This window comes from Gopherus flavomarginatus, chromosome 2 (assembly GCF_025201925.1).
Source record: "Gopherus flavomarginatus isolate rGopFla2 chromosome 2, rGopFla2.mat.asm, whole genome shotgun sequence".
NCBI lineage: Eukaryota > Metazoa > Chordata > Testudines > Testudinidae > Gopherus > Gopherus flavomarginatus.
The window spans coordinates 160,722,712-160,741,260 of record NC_066618.1 but is presented as its reverse complement, the minus strand read 5'-3'; the positions used below and the strand labels follow the sequence as shown (position 1 = coordinate 160,741,260).

At 42.1% G+C, this 18,549-nt stretch overlaps 1 protein-coding gene across 1 annotated transcript; it reads right to left on the bottom strand.

Moving 5' to 3' along the window:
* Positions 1–13,259: 13,259 nt before the first annotated feature.
* On the bottom strand, positions 13,260–17,687 carry NKX2-6 (NK2 homeobox 6). The gene is made up of 2 exons (XM_050940259.1): positions 17,402–17,687; positions 13,260–13,852 (listed from the first exon to the last, which is right to left on the bottom strand). Exons 1-2 carry the CDS (start codon positions 17,685–17,687, stop codon positions 13,260–13,262), a joined length of 879 nt encoding a protein of 292 aa, XP_050796216.1.
* Between the last annotated feature and the right edge of the window lie 862 nt (positions 17,688–18,549).

Below are 18,549 nucleotides of genomic sequence, written 5' to 3'. Positions count from 1 at the left end.
TTACAGAAGCTGAGGAAATGGCACGGAATGTTTAGTCTGATATATTAGGGACCACCTGCAAATACCACTGTCCCCTTTCCCCACCATAAGCATGACATTCACACTAACTTCTCCTTCTAGCCCTCTACCCTTATCCACCCCCAAATCCAAAACCAAAGCCCCTACCCCAGGGAAAGCATATACTCTAAAAAGTGAAAGGTGCCCTGAAATCTTCAAGGGACTTCACTTGCTATTGACTTTTACATGGAAGGCACCTGATACTGCACCGAAAGGAGGCAGTATAAAGCCCTTAAAAGCCGGATCATTATCTGTCTATAACTTTTCTTTCCGTTCAACCTCTCTAAACTGTTTACACTGGGTTTTTTTTCCTGCAGTCTGTTTTGTAACAGGAATTGCATCCTTGGAGAGCTTCAGTAGCTCCAATAATAACTCAGTCTCATTATCCTCTTATTGCCCAAGAAAAGCAATTTGGAAAGATTTATGAAGCAATTGGAGCCGAACAGTATTATTCCAACAGTGCCCCTGCGCCAGGCTCTCTAACCCCTCGTCCCTTGCTTCTGGAGAGCAGATTAGGATCCGTTGCTTGCTGCCCAAAAGTTTAGAAAGCATTCAAACTGGGTGGCCTGCAAGTGACTTCCTACCCAATCTGTTCAACAGCTTAGCCAGAAGTCCTCACCTGTAACACACATTGGGAATGTTTGCTTAGAGCCGGGGGAGGTGACCTTCTCACACTCTGCCAGTGAGGGGGGGAGCGAACGCTGTGGCTGGCTCGGGCACCTTGAGATTTCCCACCTCTTCCCCTGCAAATATTGCATATTTAGTTTAGTATTTTGTGGGTGAAGCAAGGTGGGGTTACTTGTCGTTCCTATGGGTCTTATTTTCCTTACTCAGACATCTGTAGGTCAGGCATAGCTGCATGGAAGTCAGGGGAGTCGCAAGATCAAATTGTTGTAAGAGGAGATTAAGGCATCATATAAATATAAACCCAGGGCCTGGCAAAGCATTTCCCTGTAATTCTGAGGCCTGATTCTGATCTGTGGGTTTGCAACCATGTGAGCGCACCATCCGTGTAATTACATCCCTTTAAATGTATATTGAAGCAGCTTTTTTGGATAGACAAGTCCTACACAATGTAAATCAGGAGTGCTGAAGTCAGTGAGATACATGGAGTAAAAAAAACCAAACCGTGCAAATGCAAATAAAATCAGGCTTATTGGGTAAAATTTTCTAAATTGCCTACATGAAAGTCAACAGGAATTAGGCTCCTAAGTCACTTGGAAGCTTTTAAGAATTGGACCCAGAGTGTTTTTAAGACTAAGCTGTGTGACAGTGTAACTGATCACTTATGCCTTTGATCTGAAGTAATAGCTTTACTGTTACTACTAAGTCACAGTACACCACTTACATAGTGCTTGATCTGCCAGGTCCTTGGATAAGTCTGTTGGGCTGTTGCCCTGGTGTGTAGTGGGTACTTGTGAGTGAATGGAAAGCGAAGTGTTAGGTGTGGTCTTCTGCACTGAGCAGCAGTGAGCCTCAGTTCCCTCTGTTTTTAATGCATGAGAGACCGGTGCTCAGTTACTACAGTGGCGAAGGCCATACAAGTGCCTAGGGATGTCGGAGTACAGGGTTACAACGGAGCAGGCTGTGGAGGAAGAATGGGATTGTCTGACAAACAAGGGCATGACCCTATTTGTCATCTTACTATTTCTCTCTCTCTTCAGCCTCCTGCTGTTGGGCAGCAGTGACTTGGTGGGTGTGGGCACAGTGCTCTTGTTGTCGTAGGAATGGGTGTCCTGCTCACCTTAGGCTTGTATATGCAGTGCTCCTCACCTGTGCTGCACAGGACCAATCTTGTAGGGCTTACCCCCGCCCCCTCCAGTGTAATGCAAATAATAACCAATCGACTAATTAGTCATAAGTGAACCCTGAATAACAGAACAGCCATTGTCAGCTGTGTATGCTTCTGCCAAGGCTGAATCAGCCCCAAGTATATATGCACACAGACCAAATTCTGCCCACTGCAGGCTTATTGATTTTAATGGGACTGTTTGGTCCCTATGCCTATCATTTTAATAGAACCAACATTAAAAACATAGTGCAAGGTTCATCCCTGGTGTAAATCCACTAACTTCTATGGTAGCCAGGGTTCCAGATTCCCAGTCCAGTTCCTAATCACTGGACTACACTGCCCTCCAACTCACTCCTTGTAGTTGCAGGGCTATAATAATTCAACTCTATCCAAGCATAGGCATGATTATAATATGTTGCTTTGCTAGGTTTCACCCCAGGACCAACCTTTACCAGCCCTCTGTGGTTACACGTGTAAAAGAAAACTTTGAATGCCAGGGAGTTCAGCACAAACTACAGACAAGCAACAGAAACAGCAAGATTTCATGAGATTCTCTCTTCTCATTTTGGCTGTGGGAGTGCCCCTGTGTGGACACTTGGTGTATTGTGCTACATTCTAGCACTGGTGGAAATCTTCACGTGCGTGTGTGATGTCTGGCTGGCTTTTCAGATGTCTTAATACATGATTTGTGGTTTAGACCAGGTTTTTGAAGGGGAATGGAAAACAGGATAGATTTAAAGGGAAGGGAAATGTAATGCCCTCCCAAATTGCAAATCATTCTACAGAACAGTGCAGCATTTGGCTGTGGGCTGAGTATATTTTAAATAAGCCAAGAATTCTAAAAGGGGAAGGGATGCTTTTGAATGAATTGTTGCCAGCAGACACCAATATTGTAAAGAGGCTGACCCTGCAGGCATCAAGCTCACAAAACTCTCCTGGCTTGCATGTGTGTCTGTCCATCATAAGGGATTTGCATTGTGCAGAGAGTGTGATCCTACAGAGCCTTTGTCAAGGTTCCTTCCCCACTCTGAACTTTAGGGTACAAATGTGGGGACCTGCATGGACACTTCCATGCTTAATTACTAGCTTAGATCTGGCAACTCTGCCACCATCCAGAAATTTCAGTGTCTGGTGCACTTCTTGTCCCCCGTAACTCTCCCCTCCCTGGGTGGCCTTGAGGGACTTCACCAATTCCCTGGTGAACACGGATCCAAACCCCTTGGATCTTAAAACAAGGAGAAATTAATCATCCCCCCTCTTTTCCCCCACCAATCCCTGTTGAGTCCAGATCCAATCCCCTTGGATCTTAAAACAAGGAAAAATCAATCAGGGTCTTAAAAAGAAAGCTTTTAATTAAAGAAGAAAGGTAAAAATCATCTCTGTAAAATCAGGATGGAAAATACTTTACAGGGTGTCAAAACCTAGTCCCAGATTTGAACCTTAGCATCCAAAATATGGGGGTTAGCATGAAAACCTCCAAGCTTAGTTACCAGCTTGGACCTGGTACTGCTCCAACCACCCAAAAAATTAGAGTGTTTTGGGGCACTCTGGTCCCCCCGAAACCCTTCCCTGGGGACCCCAAGACCCAAACCCTTGAGTCTCACAACAAAGGGAAAGAAATTTTTTCCCTTCCCCCCTCCAGGTGCTCCTGGAGAGATACACAGAAGCAACCTCCGTGAATCTAAGCAGAGGGACTCCACCCTCCCCGTTCCCAGTCCTGGAGAACAAAAGCACTTTCCTCTTCACCCAGAGGGAATGCAAAGTCAGATTAGTAAATCTAACACACACAGACCTCCCCCTGATTTCTTCCTCCCACCAATTCCCTGGTGAGCTGCAGACCCAATTCCCTGAAGTTCCCCACTAAAGAAAACTCCAACAGGTCTTAAAAGAAAGCTTTATATAAAAAAGAAAGAAAAGTACATAAAAATGGTCTCTCTGTATCAAGGTGACAAATACAGGGTCAATTGCTTAAAAGAAATATGAATAAACAGCCTTATTCAAAAAGAATACAATTCAAAGCACTCCAGCAACTATAAACATGTAAATACAAAAGAAAAACAATAAACCTTATTGTTTTTATGATCTCTGTACTCACAAGTTGGAAACAGAAGATTAGAAAGCAGGAAATAGAAATCACTTCTCAAAGCTGAGAGAGAGGCAGGCAGAAGACAAAGAACTCAGACACACAATTCCCTCCACCCAGAGTTGAAAAAAATCCTGTTTCCTGATTGGTCCTCTGGTCAGGTGGTTCAGATTATTCCTTTCCAGGTGAAAGAGAGGTTAACCCTTAGCTATCTGTTTATGACACAGGGTAATCAAATTCATATAGCCCAGAGGAACCTCCTCTAGCCTTAGGTTCAAAGTTACAGCAAACAGAGGTAAAATCCTCTCAGCAAAAAAAAAGGACATTTTACAAGTTGAGAAAACAAAAATAAAACTAATCCGCCTTGCCTGGCTGTTACTTACAATTTTGAAACGTGAAATACTGATTCAGAAAGATTTGGAGAGCCTGGCTTGACATCTGGTCCCTCTTAGTCCCAAGAGCAAACAACAACCAAAACAAAGAGCACAAACAAAGACTTCCCTCCACCAAGATTTGAAAGTATCTTGTCCCCTTATTGGTCCTCTGGTCAGGTGTCAGCCAGGTTCATAGAGCTTCTTAACCCTTTACAGGTAAAAGAGGCATTAATCCTTAACTATCTGTTTATGACAGCCTTATATAGTTGATTCTATTTTGCATTGCTCCTGTGAGTAAGGCTCGCATAGTAGTGCCTGTAGTTTTGCTACAGGCTCTAAAATAAGCTCAACCTGGCATTGTTTGTGATTGATTGACAGTTGACAGCAGATGATGTCTGCCTTCCCTAGGCATTGCCAAAAGCTTTCAAAATACCTGTCTGTCTCTCTCTCCCCCCCACACACCTATATGTTCTCCCTCCTCCCCCCACCCCAAGAGAGACTAGGTGGATGTTGCATTGGGATTTCAGTAGATTTAATGGAGTGGCCCCACCGCCTTCAAGCTGCACATGCCTGTTAATGCATTTTACTCTACTAAAGCACTTTCAGCCATCTGGGATGGATGCATCACAGAAGAAGCGTTAAGTGCCCAATCCTGCAACCTTGACTCATCCAGGTAGCCCTACTTACTCCATGCCCCTAGCCCACTGCTCGAGTGAAACTCTTATCATGTCTCGAGTTCCATTATTTCCTGTAAGGGTTTCCCCAGTGCATCTTCCTGCAGGTCATTTGTGAATATCCCTATATACTATTTATTCTCTGGGTATTTTGCCACTTGGTTAGTTTGACTTCCTCCTCCACAGCTAAAAACCTGTTTAGCAATCTTCAAGGTGGGGCAAGGAATTATAGTGGAATTCATAAAGGTATTCAGGCACTTAATTCTGATTAAAATCAATACCTTTGAAATCAATGGGAGTTAGGTGCCTAAATACCTGGTGAATCCCACCTTAACAGTTAGCAGAGCCTAGGGCAGCTGGCCTGTCTCTGAGCTCAGGAAGGAGTGACAACAAACCCAAAGTATTTTAAGCCCCTTCCTTCGGGGCACAGTTTTATTCTTTGCACAAATTTCCACAAACAAAGCAGGCTGCCAGGACCCAGAGGCCTTTCCCCTTGCATCTTTTCCCACTGCTCCAAGGCTTGCCAGACAGAAGCTAACTTTCTTGCAGCTCTTTCCAACTCTACTTTCTCAGCATTTTGTAGAGAACACTTGTCCCTTTCTCTGGAGCGTATCCTAATCAAACAGAGTTGGCTGGTCTCCGACGGCCTGGGAGACAGGCAGACCATCCTGTTACTCCTCCTTACTGCAGTTTCTGTTGCACAGATCCAATAAAGTAATTAGTCTCCTAACTTCCACTGGAGTTAGGAGCCTACGTACCTTTGAGGATCTGGGGCTCAGTGTCTTGAGAGAGCATTTTGGAGAGAGAGTGACCCCTAGAGATTGAATGCGAGAACCTGGAATTGGTACTTATGTCTCAGCTGCTATGTTGGTCCCAGTCACATGAACCTGGGTGACAAAGGTCAACACCGCACCACATGACAGAGGTCAACATCCGCTGATTCCAGTAGCTACTGTTACAGTTGTTAGCATGTCATGGCTGTTTGGTGGCCTCTGTGAAATAAGTTTGGTGGGTTTCAGTTTTGTTTTGTAGATCAACAGAGGGCTTCCTTCATTCCCCAGGGCTGCTAATCCATCACCTATCACCAGTGCTAAATTCACAGCACATTAAAAAAGTAAATAAACTGTTTTAGCTTAGTGGCCTAAGAAGCAGAGTGACCAGACAGCAAGTGTGAAAAATCAGGACGGGAGTAGGGGTAATAGGAGCCTGTATAAGACAAAGCCCAGAATATCAGGACTGTCCCTATAAAATCGGGACATCTGGTCACCCTACCTAAGAAGAAGCACAACAGTCAAAGCCCAAAGAACCAATCACAATTGAATGACAGGGCGGAAAAATTCCCCAGCATATTTTTAATTGTAAGAAGAATCCAAAATAGCAAACACAAACAAGCATCAGCAAGCAATAGTACTGTCAGAGATTCACTTGATGCCTGGGTAGAATGCTGGTAGGGGTACCAGAAATGTGGAGCCAATTCGGATTAGAGAATGCAATTCAAGAGCTTGCAGTTTTTTCTAGAGATGCAGAAAAACTTTGAAGGAAAAAGGAGCAATTCCTCTCTCATGTTGTTTCATCTGAATGAAACAGTAACAGAGGAGCATCAGTGAAGCCGTACGAAAAGGGCTACGTCCCCAGCTGGTATAAATTGGTATAGTGCCGTTGACTGGAATCAATGCTGATTTACACCAGCTGAGGATCTGGCCCAGTATCATGAATCCATGGCACAGCAGCAGTGACTAAACACAACACAGAATGTAATTGTGGGCTGTGACCCACTACTGATTTTTCTTCAAACCTATCCATTGAGATATTTCTCTGAGGGCTTGTCCACAAAAACAGGTAGTTCCCAGGAAACTGGGGTGTTACTCTACCCCGCACTAGCCAGTCACGCACTAAGTGCCTGTGTGGACCATAGTGCCACACACTAACTGTTCCCTAACGTGCTTTCATCTACCCTGCTCTGAAATTTAGCAGTTCCCTAGTGCGCTTTGTACTACTCTACTGTGCAGCAGCAGGGTCCATGCTGGTTCAGGGTAGATTACACCTCAGCTTGTCATTAGCTTTGTTTGTGTAGACAAGCCCTTAAATCTTATATGAGCCTGTCCTATCCGAGTGACTCTAAATCTTTAATGTCTTTATCCTCACTACACTGCTGGGAGATAGCAAAGTGTTATCATCCCCTCAGTTTACGGACGGCGAATGGTGGCACACGTAGGCTAAGTGTCTTGCCCAAAGTCACCCAGGACATCTTTGGCAGAGCATAAGACTCCCAAGTCCTAGGCTGTAGCTTGAACCACCGAACTGTTCTCCCCTTTAAAAATCAGAACAAAAGATTATTTATGTTGACTCTATTTATTATATTAATATGAATAATAAGAATAGCTAGAGCGACAGTAGCAAGGATAAAACCGTAGAAGGGTTAACTCTTCTGCTTCTGACTATACTAAATATCTGAGATTAAGAAGAAACTTCCCTTGTAGAATTAATAACTGCTCATTATAGGAGTTTTACGCCTTAGCTGTGAAGGAGCTTGTACTGTTTGCTATAAGACACAGAACACAGGACTGCATGGAACAGTGGTTTGATCTGGCATGGTAATTCCTGCGTGCATGCATGTGTGTGTGTGTGTGTGATGTAAAATACTCTTGCATATTATCTATGGATATCAGGAAAAGAAATCAATATAATACATGACTAGTTCAGTATCGCCAACCCTAAGCACTCAAAAATCATGGTATTTTTAAAAGAATACATTCTGGATTATGTTTTACTTGCCTTTTGGTTTTTGAGCTTTTGGGATTCATGTTTTCAGACTTTTCTCTGCACTAGCAATTTATATTTTTAAATGAAAGCTAAGCCTCTCCTGCAGTGATCTGACTCTCTTGGAGCTGAGACATTTAAGAAAAACCCCAAGTATTGCAAGACATGTGATTAAAACTGTAAGAGTTGGCAATGCTGTTGGTTGCATTGAACATGTTTTGCCTAGCGTTCCTAAATGCCAGGAGCCTGTCACTTTTCCTGATTTTGCTAGGGCTGGAGAGGAGACCCAAGGCAGATGTGATCTCAAAGTTCCCAAAATGAGCTTGGATTGAATGGGGGAAGAGTCAGCATGTCTGCGGCTTTACTGATTTATCTACCTGGCCTACATGGCACCTCAAGCCCTGGGACAGGCAGGAAAGTGAACCGCACTATCTCTTGGGAGGGATTATTTTGTTTGGATGTCAATTACATCCCATTTGGGAAGTGAACGAACACTAAAGAGTGATGGGGTTGAGCAGGAGTGGAGATAAAAGCCTAATTGCCTTCTGAAAGAGTCTCTCCAGCAAATACTTCAAGGATAAGTTGTCAAGAAGGGGGCTGAAAGGGAGATAGCAGCGTTGGGTGGAGAGAGAGTTCTCACTGAGGGAGATGAACCAGCAGGGGGTGATCTTGAGGGGACCTGTTGTCTACCCTTATAGGGATGTGGCATGAGGAGTTGCAAGGGGGTTGTGAGGATAATTTAGGGGGTTCTTCATAACCTGAGTGAGAGTTCTGGGGGCAGATGGTTCCCTTGGATAGACATTTGCAGTCTAATTTTTCATAGGATGCTGAGCACCAGCAACTCCAATTGAGTTAATTAGGATCGTGGGTACAAAGGTCCTCTGAAAACCCACCCATTTAGGGCCAGATTCTCAAGACACATCTGCATTAAAGCTAGGTGGGAAACTGTTTTCCCATCCTGGGAAAATATTTGAGATTTTTTAAAAACGTTCCTGTTCCAGCTTGGGGGACGCAGTCGAAATCTTGAATTTGTTTTTGCAAACTGACAAATGAGAAATTTTTAGTCAATGGAAGCATTTTGTTTCCATCATTTCTAAACATTTCATTTCACATTTGACCATTTTAAACTTCTTTTTTTACACTGTAATTTGCTCAAAGTTCAAAATAAAAAGTCATTTTGATCTGGAAAACTGGAATTTTTTATATGAAAATGTCAGAATGGGATTTGTTGACAATTTCAAATATTTTTTTTCCCAAAAAATATTTTTGAATTGAGACATTTATCAAAACTGACCCTTTCTTGTGAACAATTTCAGTGAATCAACATGTTTTGATGGGAAAACAGTTTGCCAAAGAAATCCCAACCAGCTCTACTGAGCACTTGGGGTGCTGACCCTTTTGAAAATCAGTCCCTCAGTGGAGTGCTGAGCAGTTGAAAAACTGGCCCCAAGTAAATGAACTGTGATGTTGCTTTCCGTCTGTCTTTGGAAAAATAAAATAAAATAAAGGGGTTTCCAATCAATAAAGAGAGAGTTCACAAACTGCTAATCCAGGACTCTATAAAAAATGAGATATTTTGTCTCTTTTTTTTTTCTCTTTCCATTTCCTTGGTCAGTTTAATAATCCCCTCTACCCACAATCACACACAATCATCTTGTAAACACAAGCAAAATTGCACAACCACACATTATCTCACTCATCCAGTTACAACCGTACAATCAAGTATGCTTTTGTTTTTATGCTTTTTGTTTTTCTACAGTTAAATTTATACTGCAGGTAGATCTTTTTAAGCCAGAAACTTATACAGACAGCATTTAAATTAGGAAATATACTATTAGTTAACTTTCCTTTATCAGCTTTGCTTTGAAAACACAGGTGCTAATCTTAACAAAAATCCTTAATTGTGTTTTTTGTCTTAATATCCTCTGCTTTTCATTAGAAAATTACAAAATTGTTTTTTTGAAAATATTCATTCAAATCAAAAATATATATTTTGTATTTGGTCACATCTTTTTTTGTATTCACTATCCAATAATCCCACTATTTTAGGGTAACAGATTTTACTAGCAATAATATTTTTGGAAACAGTAAATGTTAAATAAGCATTAGAAAATGTCCATGGAATGTGAATTTTAAACTCACAAAAGGGGTTCACTGCAAATCTGAATCCAAGTAACTCATCCAGTTAGGGAAGAGAAACAATACCAAGCGACCTAGTGTACAATGAAAACTAATCGACAGAGCTCAAATTCCAAATGCTCCTAATTATCTGTTCACGAAGGATCTTTAGATCTAAAATTATTTAGAAAAACATCTAGCAAATAATTTCAAATAACAAATATATCTGAGGAAGTTGGAAACTGAGTGTGGACAGCCTGTGAACAGGAAAAGAAAGGACGTTTGTCTAATAAATACTTGCTATTTAATTATATTCACTCAACACTGAACTGAAACATTGTGTCCTTTCAATTAAGACTTTAATCGGGCTTTAGAACCAGGCCAGAGCTTAATTTGTAATGAGAAGTGCTGGGGCTCAAGCATTTTTATTTTATTTTTCACTTCATAACTGGTGCAGCAAGCCCAGGGATGCTGGGTCAATGAACTGCCTGGTCTAGAGGTGCCGGGGCTCAGCCCTGGCAAGCCCTGGCATAAATTAAGCAGGATCAGGCACTAAGGATGGAGTTCTCTCCTGCCTTTGTGAATCCTGAGTAAAGGGGCAGGAGTTCTCCATGGGTGAGTTGGAACAGCATCCAGGCTGTGAAATCCATTAATTTATTATTTTAATTATTTATTATCTTAGCATCCCCATCGCTCTGGGTGCTGTATGCACTCGTAGGAAGTCTCTGAACTGCTGCAGCCTTCTAGATCTCTGTCTGACCTCAGGTGGGAGGGCTTTGCGTGAGGGTTACATAGTCCAGCGTTCGCTGGCCATGCACCATCCAGCTGCCTCTGCCTCCGACCCCCAACCGCCCTACTACTTCCAATGACTCCCCCATGCAGCACGCTTCCAATGCATACTGGGATTTCACAGCTTCTTTGTGGTGTGGGCTCTCCCCTACAGTAGAAATAGGCTCCAAATGGGTTTGGATGATTTAGATTTCATGATTAAATCTTTTTGGACAGCTATGGCCCTGCTGCCACATAACATTACCATCAATTATCTGTATTACAGCAACACCTATGGTCCCACTTGTGGTTGGGATCTCTATTGTAATAGGCACTACAATTTAATGTTATTCTAAGGAAAATAGCACCGATTTGTTTCAAAGCAGGATTATATCAGCTCCATGGTGCTGTTCAGAAGCTGTTTTCAGGATGAAGAGATTGAGGCAGACCCGAAAATAATTTGGTATCACATTTTGAAATCTCAGATTTTGAGGGAAAATAAAATGAGCCCAATTCTCTCATGTACACCAGTTTTACTTGAGCCTATAGAATGACACTATTGTAAATGAAACCAGAGTTTAGCCCAGAGGATAGAGTTCCTCATATACCTGTTTCTCACCATCCCTGGTAAGGGAACCCAGCAAGAATAAAACAGCTCACCCAAGTTATTGTGGTTGAGTCAGAGGGTCTGGGTTTCTTTCATGGCATTTTGGTGACGTGGAGTGAAAGGTATATCCCACACCTGGTTTTCAAGTGCTGTCTTGTGCCCTAGGCTATGTCAGGCCACGACATGCAATGCTTTCCTTGGAACCTAACCTCTCAGTGACAGCAAATATGCTGTGCCAGAGGGCCTGGCAGAGGAGTTGCATGGTGTTACCTGACATATTTGGGATATATGCTATTTTTGGTAGCTACTGTCTATATCTAGGTAGTTATGTGGTCCCATCACTGTAATAGCTCAGTGTAATGTCTAGGATAATACATTGTGGGATAATCTTGTCTGTTAGGACCATGTCTCTCAACACACACATGCTTCAGATAATTAATTTTACAGTTAAAAGATGATCTTTGATTCTGCATTTGAAAGCTAGAAGGCATCTCTGAACGGCCTAGCTGTTGGATGAAGATTGGCTATGGGTCAGATCTCAGTGGGGCTACTCACATGAGTAAGGTGAGCAGAATTGGCCTCAAATTCATATTGAACACAGGCTGTATTGGCCATCTCGTGCTCTCTCTCTCTGTCTACTGGTGAACTCCCATTGATGTTAATGGCACCTGTGTGTAGACTGACACATCATGCTTGTGATAGAAAAATGAATGGGTAAAATTATGCTCTGCAAAAAAAAAAATTAGAAGTGTGACAGCTTCCTGTGTGAAATATTTTTTTCTTTATGAGAGTATCACCTTCCTCTGGACTTTAGTTCTACCTGTTGCCACTCCAGTGTAGAGAAATACTAATCCTTTTACACAGTGTTTCTTTAATAATATGATAAATTTCAGTAAAACCATGTCCTTATTTAGTCATTGAAAAACATTTCTACAATAACAACCCAAATGATCAGCGTAGTTATTCACAACATATGTAATGCCCCTGAAAATACCAGCACAGAAGTGATTCTTGGAAAGCTCTCTTCCTCAGTCTTGGAAACAGTGTTCAGCTCTTCCAGATTTAATACTTAGGTAGTTCTTGTAACCTGCAAAGCACTTTATATATATATATATATTGAGCCACATCCTTAGCTGTGTAAATTGCCATCGCTCCATTAAAATCAATATAATTAAGCTGTTGGACACCAGCTGAAGATCTGACCCAGCAACTAATTAATTAACCCTCACAACTTTCCTGTGAAATAAAATAAACTTATTTTAGATATGGGGAAGGGAAGCAGAGAGGTTAAAGAATGTGCCCAGGGTTGAAGAGACAGTCAGTGTCTGAGATCAGAGCTCAGGAATTCCTGGCTTACAAAACTATGCTCAGGCCATTACTATGACCTTTCTCTCTCTTTCTGATAACTTGAGCATTTATTTCCAATTGCTGTGCTGAATCACATTTCATGGTAACTGCACATTTTTGGGTGGAGCAAGGGACAGGACAGGTTTTTTAAGTGTGAACAATGTAATTGAAAAAAATGTGGTGGTTTTAATATTTTTAATTGAAAAACATACACAAATGAAAAATGTGCACTAGGCAGGAATGAAGATAGGTATATCCGAACTTTATCACAAAGGATAAACATTTTTTTAAAGGAATTAAGTAACATGGTCAGTTGAAAACAAATGTGCAGAAATGTGTACAACCAGCACTTTCAAATTTGTCTTTAGGAAGGACACTAGGCTGGTTGGACTCGGATGATCACGACTGTTCTTGCATTCTGGAGAAGCAAATACCTTGGGGGAGAGTAGGCGGTAAGAGACAGAGGAGGGGCTGTATTTAAAAACACCCATGTTAAATAAATAAAGTGATCCGTATCTTAGTCCCCAGGGATCAGAGCCTGAAAGCGCTAGAGCCCCCTTTTTTCTAACACAGTGTCTTTTAAAAGACAGTCTCCATGGGGCTGGACCGGGGCTTCTGATCCCCCTCCTGCCTTTGAGATGTTCAGCATCATCCAGGTGGTCAGTTTCAAGGGAGACATTTACCAAGCCCTGATCCCTGCTTGCAGCGTGGCTTGTAAGTGACTCTGCTGGGTCTGAGCAGCGCTGGAGACACTGAAGCTCATGTTCATGATGTGACTGGCTGGGGTGGTACTCGCGGCCCCCCCTGAGTAACTACCGCTGTAGTTTGCTCTGTATGGGCTATTGCTGTAACCGCTGTAGTAGGTGTTATAGGAGTAAGGGCTGAGCGTGACATTATAAGGGGCAGTGTAACCCTGTGAGCCCCCAAGGCACGGCTTGCCATCTCTGACTAGCACAGGGACCGCTACCCTCCTGGGAGGAAGGGGATGGGCCGAGAACTCCAGCGATTTATCTTGTCTTTGTCTCTTGCACTTGTATCTCCTGTTCTGGAACCAGATCTTGACTTGCGTGGGGGTGAGTTTCAGCAGGCTGGCGAGATGCTCCCGTTCCGGAGCCGAGAGGTACTTCTGCTGTTTAAACCGCCTTTCCAGCTCGAAAACTTGAGCTTGAGAAAACAAAACCCTGGGTTTCCGCCTCTGCCTTTGCTTGGGACGTTCGCACGGGTCGTCTTTCTTCTCCCGGGGCTCGAAACAGTCAGCGGTCAGAGATTTTCCTGCGAAACCCAAAGCAAAGGGAGACATTTTTCAGTTCTGCCCCCAGAAGGGTTACACATGTTAGGAGTGTTTTCCGGCCCTGGGTCAAAGATCTAATCCTGGGCTCCTGTGAAATTAGATTCATGATCTTTAAGCCTTTCGAAAAACGGGCTGAATTTCAAGTGAACGTCTTTGGGGGAAGAAAATCATCCCATGTTTCTGCCAAACAATGAAATTTCGATTTTCTTCATTGAATAAACAAAACTAGTTGTCTTTCATCTACCAGCGCTGATCATTTCTGTCTGCCCTAACGTGATTATAATCAATAGGCCCGATCCAAAACTCATTAAATCAATGGGTTCCTTTCCATTGACTTAGCAGACTTTGCATCAGATCTATGAAGGCTGGTGAGCTGTCATTAATTATTACCGTAACATTTATGTACATTTCATTGGACCAAACCTCTCTCCAATTGAATTGCATAAATACTCCCGTCTATTCCACTGAGATTGATGGGTGAGGAAAGCAACACAGGACCTGAACCACTGAAAATATCCCATGTGAACGATTCAGAGCAAATAAGCGTAACCCAGTGTATACCTTGCTGTCTTTTATTTTGTGTGTGTGTGTGTGTGAGGGGCTATTTTTGTTTTAAATTTGACGCAAGAAACATGAAGCAATCTTCCAATGAAGGAGGGAACACTATCAACTCCAGGAGACAATGCACATCAAAGCTTTGTTTTAATCCGTAGATAGATCCTCTTCGCTTTAGAATCCTACTTAGTGGGCGGCACCTGTTCCATTCCAGTTTGGTTTATTCACAGATCTCCCATGGACCCTGTGAGTACTCCCGGTGCTCCATTCCACATACCCACCCCGCCTCTCTTCCTAGTTATTTCCAAATCTAGACGTCCGATCTTGCAAGCTCCTACTCACAGGAGTCACCTTTCTCCAGGGAGCAGACCTCTTGGCTTGAACGGGGACCATATGATTGATATGCGCCAGTGTGGCAGAATCAGCCGCCACTTTACTTAATGTTTCCCACCAATGGGTTCTAATTTTCAGTGCAGTGTTTTGGTGGAGGTTTCTGTCGCGAGATGTGCGCATGAAGCCGTGTAGGACACCAGCCGTTTCGCAAGGAATAGGGGTCCCATATAAATAACCCCTATGTGTATTCTTTTTCCTTTGCTCGTCCGTACTTTGGTTCAGAGCGTCTCATGTTGTCTGAACTTCCCGCTTCTCCATCCACCCCATTACACTTTAAAAGAAAATCGTTGTAGGTGATTAGAAAAAGAAAAGCACAAGATGAGCCTTACTGATTTTCTTGCTTATATACTAATGCCGTTTGGGTGTTAGGAAAACGACCAGCGTTCCTATTCATTTGTGCTATAAAGTAGGAAGTTTTGGAGTATGTTATGCAGAACAAAGATCTGATCAATGTGTATTGAAAATGCTGGCAGTTCGACTACAGCTTCCTAAACCTGCGTATAAAATACACTTGTTTGTTAACGAAGAACTGAGAATGATTCAGTAACAACAACAAAAAGATCGGTTTAGACTAAAATTTCGACCACGTCAAATCAATATTTAGCAGGTTACAACTATTCTCGCTATTCTAGTGTGATTTGTGCTGCTAAAGCGATCCTGCATGAAGGAGATTTATTTTAGGTTTCATTATTTAAAAATCATCTCATGGAATTGAAAATAACCACGTAGTGGGCTGTAATATTTTGAATTATTGTTTTTAATTACAATCGTGCACGTGTTAAATGACCATTCCGTCATTTTTCATGTAATGGAGAATGTTGGAATGTTTCTGTTTTTAAAAGAATATTGTGTGTGTGTGTACATATTCAAACGCTTTGTATGTATGGTATACACCCATTCAAACGCTTTATATTTTATATTTTAAAAGTGTTAATGCATGTACACAATATATTATAGTGTTTGAATATATGAACACGCGTGCAGATTTTTTCTCTATGTATATAGTGAAATAATAAAACTACTTCATATTTTAAATTATTTTCAGCTTATAACAATATTTTCCTTAGACGCTTAATAGGGCTAACTAGGAATTGGAAGCTTGAACTATTAAATGCAAAGTTATATTATTTTTATTTCCGTAAGAAGTATTTTTTTTTCAAATCAAAATACAAGTCATCCCCCGCCCCCTCCCTAGTTTGACACTTCAGTGGTTACATTTGCCATTTTATAAAATTCCCCGTGCTGATGATTTAACTTTATGGACTTGTTACTTTGTGGCTGGTTTTATTTTTGAAACTTTTGGAGTAAAAAGTTATCAAAGAAAAAGCCACCTTCACAAAACATCAGTTGGAGGAAAAAATAAATGTTGAATGTTGGCCATAATTTGTTTTAAAATTTTAAAACCCTTATATATTACTTAAATACCAGCTTTGTTCGTGCAGTCAAACGGGATCTAATTTGAAACGCAGTGTTTTTTGTTTTGTTTTTCACAAAAGAGACAATATTTTTACAACTTTCACAGTAGTAATTTTGTAACTGTATTCCCTGCGGGTGCGAAGTACCCGATTTCTTTTCTATTTATATGTATCCAAAATGCTTTCCTATATTAGGTGTGAAGTATACTTTGTGAAAGTATACGGTTGTGAAAATACCTTTACTGTATACATACCAGTGGCTTTTTCTTTCATTGTTTTACTTGTATCTCTTGTTTACTATAAAAACTTTTAAAACAATATAAGTGAATCTGAAGAGACTAGAATCCAGTTACATTTTGTTGATAAGTGACACAGAAGAGTTTGAACAATTTAATTTGCATAAGGTTTTGTTAATATCTATCAACGCCTGCATCACGTTATATATGTCTCACAAAGATATTTAATATGTATATTACAAATTCCAAATTGCAACCTCTTTGGCTACTCAAAAGTTTTATCCTGCCTTTTTATAAAATCCCAAATGAAATCACATGGTATCTTAAGGTAAACAAATTATTGCATTGCAAGGGTCTTGTAGCCCAGATTTTTTCTCGCTCAGCGTTTCTTAATGATTTTTATTGCGGATTTCTTGCGATGCACTAATATATGGCTTGATGATAATGAACCTGTGCAATCCCCTTGCCCCAGATTCTGTTATTAACCAATACTAAAATCCTATAGATAGCCTCATTTCACTGGGAGAATATCTTGGAGAGGTAATTTTGCTATGAAGTTCAATTCCAAACCTATGCACCTCTTTATGGGCTTAAGAATGGCCATACTGGGTCAGACCAATGGTCCATCTAGCCTCATATCCTGCCTTCTGACAGTGGTCAATGCCTTCAGAGGGAATGAACAGAACAGGTGAATTATCCAGTGATTAACTGCTAGCTTCTGGCAGTCAGAGGTTTGGGGACACCTAGATGGGGCTGCCTCCCCAGTCATCTAGGCTAATAGCTGTGCACGGACCTATCCTCCATGAATTTCATCATTGATCCAAAGCCACTGAAGCCAATAGAAAGAGTCCCATTGACGTCCATTGGTTTTGGATTAGTCCCCAAGTTTACAAGCTGGTGGTATCCCCCTCCCCTCCCATTGTTAACTTACTTAGGTCCATCTCTTCTTCACAGGAGCTCCTCATGAGCTCATACTCCTCCTCACGCCTCCTGCAATTTCTGCCTTGATCGACTTCCATCTGGAAGGGAAGGGCCTCAGAACTGTAGGCAGCCTCTTGTTTCTTGTGCAGACAAGTAGGGGGTGGCTGCATGGCCGGAGGCTCTTGCAGATCCTGGGGGAGGAATCCCCGAAGGTCCCCGCTCTGAGCGCTCTGCTGCTCCAGCTTTAAGATGTCTTTGACCGAGAAAGGGGTAGAAGTGATAGGACAGTGCAGCATCCTGCTCGGACTCCTGGGGGAAATGGAGAAATGTTGGAGCCCCTCCACGGTGTCCAATTCTGGGCCCCCTGAGATCGTGGGGGGGGGGGAACGAATCCCCTGAGAGGAGCAAAATCAGGGCTCCGCGGACTGGAGGGTTGTGTGTCCTAGGACCCTAGTTCTTTGGCTCGCTGGGCTGCTTCTGACGTGCTCCCTCGGGCTTAGGGTTACCTTGGAATTGTGAATGGGAAGGCTTCCTCCTAAAGGCCCATTGGTTCCTCCGGAGCCACGTGACTACCCTCCGCCTCTTATTTACCTCTTGACTGATACTGCAGAGTAAGGTATCACCCAGAGATCAATAAATGTACATCGATATGGGGTGGGGGGAACGGGACATCCTGGCAGAGCTAAACTGGAATGAGTTCAGCCTTTCGTTTTCTGAACTCTTCCTTTGGGTGAATAGTTGATGGTGGGAGTGGGAACAGCAGTTGTTTTAGTTTTAGGAGATTAAAAAACGCACTGGAGGTAATATTCCTCCCTTTCTAGAGCACTGGTGGCCCAGGTTATATATTTCTAATAGACGCAGAGAGGGCACATTAAAAAACCACCCCCCTGCATACAGATGAAGACTATAAAATGTAATCTAACTGTTTAGCAGCAGGATTACTGATGAGTATATATTGTAATTAGTACAGCATGATGGTTAGGATTCATGATACGACCTTGTGCTTCTGCCTAAAACAGCTGTGAAGCGAGCAATTGCATTATGCGTCCTAACCGGTACTTTACTAATTACAATATTACAAAACATAGGTAATACTAGGCACTTACATAGACTTCCGTATTCTCAGTAGAGCTCTCCAATTATATGCAAGGCTGCATG